This window comes from Corvus hawaiiensis, chromosome 1, assembly GCF_020740725.1.
Source record: "Corvus hawaiiensis isolate bCorHaw1 chromosome 1, bCorHaw1.pri.cur, whole genome shotgun sequence".
In the NCBI taxonomy this organism is placed as follows: domain Eukaryota; kingdom Metazoa; phylum Chordata; class Aves; order Passeriformes; family Corvidae; genus Corvus; species Corvus hawaiiensis.
Window position 1 is genome coordinate 32781375 of NC_063213.1, and position 10432 is coordinate 32791806.

The 10432-nt window shown below is 44.8% G+C and overlaps 1 protein-coding gene across 4 annotated transcripts in view; it reads right to left on the reverse strand.

Annotated features, from left to right (window-relative positions):
• Positions 1-2872, reverse strand: part of SEPTIN7 (septin 7) — an 81977-nt gene extending 79105 nt beyond the window's left edge. The window contains exons 1-2 of one of the 4 annotated variants that reach the window (XM_048299037.1): positions 2569-2872; positions 940-944 (exon numbers count right to left, since the gene is read on the reverse strand). In XM_048299037.1, coding sequence (XP_048154994.1) covers positions 940-944; positions 2569-2572 — 9 coding nt within the window. In that variant the 5' untranslated portion in view covers positions 2573-2872. Of the gene's footprint in view, positions 1-939; positions 945-1748; positions 1751-2568 lie in introns of all 4 variants that reach the window. The other 3 variants (XM_048299045.1, XM_048299028.1, XM_048299053.1) reach the window with 3 other exon arrangements.
• Positions 2873-10432: the final 7560 nt, after the last annotated feature.

Here is a 10432-nt window from a genome sequence, read left to right on the forward strand (position 1 = left end):
ACAGAGCACACATTTGCAATTAACTAGCTCAATTTCAGGAGCTGGAGCACCAACTTACAGAAAACAGAACGTCGCTCATACATACACATCTCTGGTCTAGACAGGTTAAGTGAATAGTCTGGCAATAAACTGAAGCTAAAATTGTGTGTCATACTACAGTTCTACATACCACAGTTCTCTCTCCTGCACCTTCTCTGAGGCAAATTTTCCTTCACTGACTGTGTTTAAAACGAGGTTTTGAATCTGCAGCCATTATATTTCATAACTATTGTTGTCTTAATGGGTATTCTAAGGTAGTAATAAAAACACCACCGCAGCAGCACTGAGCTACCAGAACTGCACAATGTTGAGCACACGAAGTATGAGCCTGCCCCATGGTAGAGACTAAGTACCACTAAGTTGACAGCCAGTTAAAGAAAAAAAACCAATTCTGCTGTGCACATTTAGACATTTCTATGAAAGAAAAAAAGCAAAAACTATTGTATTTTAGCTTATAAAGCAGACAAATCCGATCCTTTATTTCTGCACAAGATAAAGAGTCAAGTTTTTATCCATATACACAGAAACACACATGCACTAAGTATATATCTGAAGCACTGTTTTAACTGAGACCAGTTACTTGTCCAGATGGGTAAACAGAAGGAAATGCTGTAAACTATTATCAGTGCATGGATGATATGCACAGTTCTTGTTACATCTGCTTCAATATCAAAATGACTTGAGTAACAACCCCCTCTTCCATAGCAGCAAACACAGAACAGGTGATGCTTTTGGATTCCAATTCAGGTTCCAACACAGACAAGGTAGTAATTGACCTTTAAAGCAATGGCTTCTTGAAACCCACTCTCCTAAGGTAAAAAATTTCTACTTATTGATTTTTGCTATTCGCGAGTCAGCTTAAAAAAAAATATGGAGTCATGCAAAGTCAGACTGAACAACTGCTCCTGTGTTCACAAATCAACAGCCAAAGATGCTAGTAATTCCACCAACTAAGCAGGTATGAAGTGAAAGATGCTAAACACTACACAGAAATACATCTTCCCTTATGTCTTAAAATTTCAGCAGGCAAAAGCTTTACAATGTATTTAGAATTATAAAGAAAAAATAATACTAGCTTGATATCTCAGTGAAAGTTCTAGTCATAAATTAAATTATCATTTAGCACTGGAAAGATATTACTACAAAAAACCTCACTTCCATAAGAAGGTATGGTCTACCTTTTAAGCCCAGCTATATAGCAGTGGCCCATCTAACTTTCATGGGAGCTGAACCTGCATAATTTACATGAATTGATATTTTTTTTGGTCATGATATTAATACAGACCATAGGTATTTCTGCATATGGAAGCATTTCTTTCACTGAACATAACCTGAAGCCACTGCCAATCAGAGGGAGATTACAATGGCCATGAAAAAACATTCAGTGAATGGGTAGTTGTGACAGTCTTCTGTTCATATTTCATCTGCAGGAGGCGGCACAAACGCAGAAGATTCCTGAACGCTGTCTTTTCTCGGAATTACATTTGAACATAACTGGTTCAGCGTGAACAACTTCACGCTAAAATAAGTTTAGTTGCTTTTTCCTTAAGTCGCCCATTAAAAAAATCTTCGTACATAATCGCCCCTTTTCCCAGCCACCCTCCTGATACACTAAGCACTCCTCCAATTTATTCTGCAAGACTAGTTCGCTAAGCGAGCGGATCAAACAGAAACTGCTCAAAAAGGCGTTTCACACAGACTCCTGGGACAGCTGTTTGTAAATTGTAATTTCTACTTTCTCTTTTTTAGAAACGATCGGCCGAGGCCCCGTCGGGCTGCAGGGGCAGGGCCGGCGGGGCAGCGCGGGCGGGCGCCCGTGCAGCGGCCAGTAAAAGCCAGATCCAAGAGACATATAGCCCTCCAAAAACGCCCTAAAGGAAAAAAAAAAAAAAAAAGACCAAAAAAAAAAAAAAAAAAAAAAAAAAAGCAGGAGAAGCCAGAAAGCGAGGCGGGCAGGCGGCTGGCGGGCTCCCGCTGCCACACACGCTCCCACCCGCGCACGGGTGCCCCCTTCCTTCCTTCCCCCTCCTCCCGCGATTCCAGTCCCACCCGCTCCTCTCCCGCATATTTGAAAGGCTGCTTTAATTCCTGCAGCAGCAAATTCCTCCCTCCCAAATTTGGGCGCAAAAGGAGAAAAAGGGGAGGAGGGACCAGGATGGAGGGGGAAGGGAAGAAAAGCGAGGGAGAAGAAATATCTCCGGCATTCTCGCCGCCCGGCTCCCCAAGCCCCGCGCACGCATTATACAATTTCGGCGAGGCAGGAAGTGACTGAGAGGGGGGTGGGGGGGGGAGAGGCGGTGGTGAGGGGGGCTGGAGCCGCATCTGAGGAGGAGGAGGAAGGCGGGGGGCGGCCAGAAGGACGGGGGGCCCCGCGGCGGGGCCACCGGGATGGGAGCCTCGGCGGTGCCCGCTGTATCGCCCCCCCCCCCCGCGCTGCCTCTCAGCCCACCCATCGCGGAGACCTCACGGCCGCAGGCTCGCACTGTCACGGCCCCTCTGCCGCGCCTCGGCCCCGGGTTGGAGACTCACCCATGGCGCTGGCCGGCGGCGGTGCGGCTGCCGCTGCTGACGCTGGGCTCCGGCTGGCTGCTCGTCCTCCCGCCCTGCCTCCCTCAGCCGCGGCGGCACCGAGCGGGCCGCCCCCTCCTCCCCGAGCGCCTCCCGCCAGCCAACCCGGCGGCGATTCTCCAACGCCCCCTACGCCGATTCCGCCGAGGGGCCACGGCCCTTCCGCACACAGCGCCTACGCGCTCCTGCAGCCGGACGGACTTAGCGGCTCCGCTCCCGCCGCCGCCTCCGCCTGCTCCTCCTCCTTCTCCCTCGCCGCCTCCGCCCAGCTCCTCACACGCTCCCCGCCCGCCTCTCCGAGCACGCAGCGGCTTCCGGCTCAGCCCCTCCGCCCGGCGCGGTCCCCACGTCTCTCCCCCGCCCCTCCCAGCCCGGGGTCGGTCTCGCTGTTACTTCCTCCCGCGCCGCGCCGGAGAACAGAGGGACCGCTCGGAGGCCATTTTGAAGCCGGGCGCACGCTGCGGGAGCGCGAAGGCCGCACGGCGGGCGGGTCGGCTCTGCCCGGATCAAAGATGTCCGCCGGGCTTAGCGCGCCGGGCAAGGCGGTGGCGCCGCCCCCTGCCCGCGCCGGGGCCGTGCTCGGAGCCGCGCTCGGAGCCGCGCTCGGGGCCGTGCTCGGAGCCGCGCTGCTCCGTGCGCGCCTTGCGGGACCCGGGGCCGCTGCGCCCCGTGCGGCTGCCCGCCCATGCAGGTGGCGTGGGGAGAGGCCGGCGGGACATCGGGATGGGCAGGGCGAGCGAGGCCCTCCAGCCGCCCTCATCCCTGGGGAGCCTCGGGCTGCGGCACTGCGGCGCTCGACTGTCTGCTCCCCCCACGGAGTCCTGACTGGGTGCTCAAGTACCTCGTAATGAATGAGGACTCATTGAAAAACAACCAAACCCACAACCAAACCCACAACCAAACCATTTGAAGGCAGCTGGTGGCAGGCACTAGCTAAAATCCTTCTAGGGGCCCGGAGGGATGCTTGTGTGCCCTGGGAATCCCACTGCCAAGCCCTACCGCCTAGGCTGGTCTAGCACGTCCCTGAGACCCTGAATTGGCTCCTCGGAAACGCTGTTGCCAGCTGGGATAAACGTCCACTGCAGTACAGACGTGACATGGGAAAACATGGACTCCAAGAGAGGCAGAAAAATGCCTTTTGCCTTTCCTATTCCAATAAAGCTCTCAATGTTGTATTTCCATTTTATGTTTTGGACAGGTATCTGTCCAAAGGCTCCAAGAGACTCTGGGGTTATTTTATGCCCAAACTGGAATACTGGAGACCTGTACTTATGACGTGCGATTTGAAACTTAACATACTTTCTTTTGTGTTAGGGATTTTCAAGTATGGTCCTTTCCTGGCCTTTTCTTTCACATGAGGCACAGTGCAGTTCTCTAATAGGGAAAGGTGGTTGGCAAAAAGGTAAAATTTACTGTTGATGAATGAATGAATTTACTGTTTATTTTATAATTTCTTGCTGCCGTTATTAAAAGTACGCCTTAACAACATGTCCAGGTACTAGGAGGATGAAAATAGCAATTTTCATTTCAGCAGCATACAGAAATTTATCAATAATGCAATATTTCTGTATATAGAGTCAGTCATAGCCAGGCAGGCAGGAGCAACAATGCAGACACTAAGTTTGCCTTTGTTTCTCACAGAATTCCATCCATTTCTTTCCTAAGGTACAATTTTTTTTTCTTTTTGGTGCATTTGATAAACAAATACTTTTTATGACAACAAGGAAAATGCATATTCTTTTCAGAAAGGTATGCAGCCCTGCACAATGTGGTTCAGCACTGTTTAAGAACTGGAAGTGTTACAATATATTGTGGTTCTTGGGTGCCCAAGGGAAAGAGATTTTTGTTATGGTTGGTCACAGGACTGCCAAATGTTATCTCATAAATCCGTGTCTTTCACAATGGATGAGGTAAGAAATAACCTTTTTTTTCATTCTGGTTGCTTTAGGTGGTAATGTCTATGGCAATGAGATGTAGCTACATTGCTTTTGTGGTTATTTGAATACCAAAAAGAGACATTTTACACCACAGAAGTTGTTCACTGAATGCAAAATATGGTCCCCGCAGCTCTCCCATAAAAATACATTGTGGGAAAACAAACAATACAAATAATACTTGTTTTCTCTCTTGTAGTAAGGGCTTCAAATTGCTTGAAAACATTTATCTTGGTTTTCAAATATGTAATGTTGAAAAAATAGCATGCAACTGATGGGGATATCTTCAAGTAGGAAATCAGGATTTTGGGGAATTCTCTTTTAAGTTAAATGTTACTTTGTGGATTGATTGTTGGAAAAACAAAAGCGAACTTGCACCTTTGAAATCTACTGCAAAAGTGGCACAGGCTTAATGAGGAAGCAAGATGCAAGCCAGTGGGTTTTATGTGAGGTTAATGTCCCATTTTTCTGGGTTGTGAATAGCAGTGGGGGGGGTGTCTCTTTTCATACAGCAATTCACAGGCTTCAGAAGATTCTGCAAAATTGTGTTCATTTTGAGAAATAAATGCAAATGGGTCCTTGAGGTTTGAAAAATACTGTGTTCTGTGTACAATATAATAAATCCAAACTTCTTCCATTCCTGTAGTGATCTTCAAAAGCAAAGGCTTCACTAAATATGTCATTGAACTTTAAAAAACCGAACTTGACAAGTAAATTTCAGGGTTCTGTAGATTCTATTTATTTGATTCAAAGATGGAAGATACAATTTTGTGACTGCTTTTTGTGAAATTAATAAAGAACTTTGCAAACTTAAATTTAGGATGCTACCTGCCCCCATCTCTGTCCCTCTTGTCTTCAGATACAGAAACAAAAAACACTCACCTTATTTAGAAAATCTGCTAACTAGGGTTGCCTCCAGGTTGGTTCCTAACCAGCCTAGCCAGTTTTAGTCTCTTCTTGCCAGTGAGACATAGGAAGAGTATTTTGTTTTTGTATTTCTTTTAATGCAAGCAGACGTGACTCACTAGGTGAATTTGCACACAGCATTAGCTCCAGCATGGGATGCAGTGGAATTACTGCTCCTGTAGTCTGCTGACTTGCTCCTGCATGGCAACTCCAATCCCTCCTGGCTTTGTAGGGCACATGGTGCATCTCCAGACTGAATCATGCTTGCTCTGTCAGTCCAAAGTATGCAGCATCCTTTGGAGTTGCTGTGCAAGTGTAATAGATCTCTGTGTACCAGGCAATGTCTTGCTGAAACAATCAGTTTTGGTGGGGTTTTTTTACACCAACTGGGTGAAGTCCTAAATTCCCACCCCTGTCTACAGTCTAACTCTTGCAAAATAGGAGGCTGAGGATGCTCAACAGTGAATAATGAGCACAGCATCCTCCTTCAAACCCACCCTTAAATCTTAGATTTGTAATAATGCCTACCAGCATCTTGGCCACTCTTTGAGCCCAGCTTGTCATGTTGGCCGAAGCATCTCTTGTTCTTGCACTGTGTTGCCTCTTGGACACCTGTTGCCCCTTACATTGGATGATCTCTGTGTAAATGCTGCTTTGTTCTCTAGCACAAGAAACAGCTGTAATACAAATGCTAACAGTAATATGAGGCACCAGGTGCCACACCTGTCTTGTCCATCGACCCTGTCCTTTGGGGACATATCAAGTCAGTACGGTCACTTGTCTGAATAAAGGTTTCCAGAGTCAGGCCTGTATTTGGGGCACTTTTCTGTATTCAGAGGAGGGCTGTCATGAAACAACCCTTGCAAACTCACAAGCAGCACAGTAACCAACTAGAGCGATGGAGCACCTCTCCTGTGAGGGAAGGCTGAGAGAATTGGGATTGTTCAGCTTGGAGAAGAAAAGGCTTCAGGGTGACCTGATTTCAGCCTTCTAGCACCTGAAGGGAACCTATAAGGAAGAAGATGGACTTTTCACTGGAGCATGTAGTGATATGATGAGGGGGAATGGCTTCAAACTGAAAGAGAGTAGGTTTAGTTTAGATACATGAAAAATTTCTTTGCTGTGAGGGTGGTGAGGCACTGGAACAGGCTGCTCAGGGAAGTTGTGGCTGCCCCATCCCTGGAAGTGTTCAAAGCCAGATTGGATGGGGGCTCTGAGCAACCCAGTCTAGGGGAAGGAGTCCCTGCCCATGGCAGGGAGTCTAGAACTAGATGATCTTTAAAAGCCTCTTCTAACCCAGGCGATTCTGTTATTCCATCCTAACTATCATTGTTGCTGCATCATGACTGTCGTCTTTGGCTGCCACCTACAAGATTATTCTACAGGTATGCAAATGAAGCAAGATAAAATGTTCACCTCTTGGCCCCCTTTTAAGTTTTACCACATGCTTTTTTAAAAAGTGCTCTGCAGCAATAAGAAAGAGCCACATTCACCAGCAAATGCTTATAAAATGCTGTAAAAGTTATGAACACAGGCTTCTATTGAACAATTGCTACGGGAAAAATACAGCATCTCTTGTTTTGTAGTGTGTTTACTGTATTGTCCTGGTATACATCCATTACTTCAATTATCTAAAGAAAGAGGCTTTGATAGATTACAACCCAATGATGTGATCCTTGTGAGAGGCGCACACATGCACTTATTGTTTAAGGTAGAAAATGGTTGCTTTGTGCAGTTATAGTCGTGTAGCAGGGAATATAGATCAGCAGAAGCAGGAAGGCAGCCTAACCCTTAGCCCTTCACTCATACCAGCAATGATTACTTCCTTAAGTGAGGTGAGATACAACCTTCATGCCAGTTTCCTTCATCCACGTGAAAGACTCGCGTCTTGGGAGACACAGGAGGTTTCCAGGAGTGTTAAGCTATTTGAAAAATGCACCATCTAATGCGTTGTTTGTACAAGGGTCACAGATGCAAGCTGCTGAGCTGAGATTGAAAAATACATTTCCTATGCCAGGGAATCAGAGCCTTGAGCAAAGGCCCCTCTCGCCCTTCCACCCTTCCGCTTGCAGGCATTAGCAGTGACTGCTGGGATGACCAGGAGCAAGGCAATGATGTGTGCCACGTGTCCTGTAATTCCAGTTCTCCGTTTGATTATTTGTTAATAAGTAAACCCCATTGGGGTTGGGCAGGTCTCGGTAAATCCTTACCAGGCTTTCCCTATAGCCAGATGTGTACCTGTTTATGAGCAGTGCTGCAGCTGAACACGCACTGATGAGCTGTTGTGTCTGAGCAGGGCACCATGGGCATGAAGGGGCTGCTCAGGCTGCCACTGCTGAGAGAGCAAGCCTTTGGGAGCTGAGCTTGCTGCCTATTTACATTAGCAAGTGCTTCCTAGCCTAGAATAAGGTACTGCTGTCATACTTTGCATATTAGATTAAGGAAAAAAAATACTTAGACATGTAATGCAATGTGACATTTTATTGCTGCTTTTTTTTTTTTTATTATTTTATTTTATTATTTCAGGAAATGAGTTATGAGTTACGCTTTCCCAAAGAAAAATGTTTTTTCTTAAAATGAATTGTTGAGCTTAAAATTAATTTCCTGCTACACTGTGGTTTTTTTTTTTTTAATTGCAGAAGGAAAATATTAGAGAATAAATCAAATATTACAGAATGAATTAAACATCAGTTCAGTATGTACAGTAGTCAGCTCTTTATTCTCTTTACTCATATCAGGACATTGTTTCTATAAAAAGTAAAGTAAATGACAGGTTCTGATGGGAAACAAGTACTGTGTACCCTGTGCCACTGTGGCCCCAGCAGTCTCCCTTTGTATGTTCCAGTTGTCCCCTTTTGATTAAAGGACATCTACATCAGCCTAGGAACATGGACTCAGGCTTTGTCTGTGTACATACTAAAGCAACAGCACATCTAGTACTTGACATTAGACTTGAGGTAGCAGTATGCACATCAGGGCCTTGGGAACAAATGCTGAACAGCTGAAGCCAAGTGTTGCAGATTGTGCCACTTACTGGCATTTAAATCACTTTGTCACTTCGTTCTGTTTCCTTTACCTGTAAAAATGTGACTCTAGCTTCTGTTAAAGTTACTGGCATGCCTACAATCTGGAATCCTCTCCAAATTCATTCCAAAGTGACGAGTCTCTCCCTTTGTGCCTCAAGTTGGACCAGCCTGGACTCTGCTCTCTCTGGGTAGGCGGGTCCTGAGTCCACCACTGCACTTACCCTTCTGCCACTGGGCTTACTCAGCACGTGACTTGGCTTCCAGATCTGCCCTTGGAGGCTGCACCTGGCACTTAAATGAATTGATTAAGCAAAATTAAGGAGCAACCTTAAGGAGCAAGGATTTCACACAGAGAAGGACTTGTACCACCAACTCCTGTCTAATCTACCACAAAAACACATGTAACTTGTCCAAAGTAGTTAGACCATCCTTCCTGGTTTTTCTGAGAAGCTGCTCTGTATGAACAAAATTGTTGGTGTCTCGGCACCAAAACATCAACCATAAACCTCCTGAAAGTCACTTTTCAGACATTCAGTTGCAATTTTCAATTTCAGGTACTCCTTGTGCATTTGATCTTTAGGTTCCAGCCTAAACCCAGTCGTTGAACCCCTGGGCTAGAATCAATGAATACAAGCTTTTATAGTTCACTGCTTGGTTTTGTCTCCTGCTTTTGTCAGAGGATGACTTATGTGTCCCTGTCTTTTGGGCTTTGCTGATAGTTTATCTAGTGGCAGTCATTAAGCTGAACACACCTATGCGTATAGCTCCAGTTAATCCAGTAAAGCTACTCACTTGTCTTTTGCAACAAAAGGTGATTTGAAATACTTATCAGTAAGTAAAAATCAAACTCTTTTACTTAAGCCATGTGTGAGGGTTGACATCTGATTACACATAGGACTGACTGAATGCTACTGCCATTGCTGACAGTGGGAATTTTGCAATTTAAGGGTTATACAAGCTTGAACAGTCAAAGCTCTCTATTAACAGAAAAAAAATCTCAAAACTGTATTTTGTAAGAAAACCACAAACTGCTAAAATACGATTATAACAGTATAGAAATACTCAAAATACATTATGGTTCAGTCCAGTTAGTTAAATTATTAGTGCATAATGTGGGGAAAAAACCCTGGAAACATAGAAAAGGAAAATGCTGAAGCTTAATTCAGATTACTTCTTTATATTTGTATTCTGAATTGCATCATTCTGAACTTCTATTTTGCATTAGGAGAAAAGTACTTAGTGATTTTGCTGTGATGACTGAGCAATACTAGAAATAGAGCACAGTTCTGTAAGAATCAGTTATAAAGACATTTAGGATTCATAATGCGAGATAATGGTCTTTTTGATGATGAATCCACTATATAAGCCAAGAATATTTCAAGAGCTTGTTTCAAAGTAGATCCATTAGCATAATCCGAAACTTTTCCTTAGTCCTCCAGATAAGGAAAGTTCTTGTGTTGTTGTAATAACAGAAAGCTAGAGTGTTAGAGAGTTTTTGAAAAAATTATGTGCTTGTTACAAAGCCAAACTTCATACACACTCCTTACAGTGTGTAAATTTTAATGCAAAACACATAATCTGCATGGAAGTGTGGAAAAATAAGGGTTGGGGTTATTTGCATCATATCATAAATATGTTTTTTGAAACAGCTTCTGGGTCATGACATCATTAAGTGTCCTTCTTGGATAAACTGGCAGCATGGACTCTTCCTACACAGGATGTCTCTAAACTCCTTGCCAACAATTTCTTTTTTTCCTCCTTAACAGTCCAATGTAATGCCCAAAGTCCTGTAAAAAACATGGTTAAAAACTATGGTCAAATATATGGAAAGCATGTACTGTTTGGTTATACATTGATAGCACTTTTTGATAGTTAATCTTGTGCTCATGGAGTCCATGGGAACACCTCTGTTAGATAATATAATAATATAAAAGATAGATAGATAGATAGATAGATAGA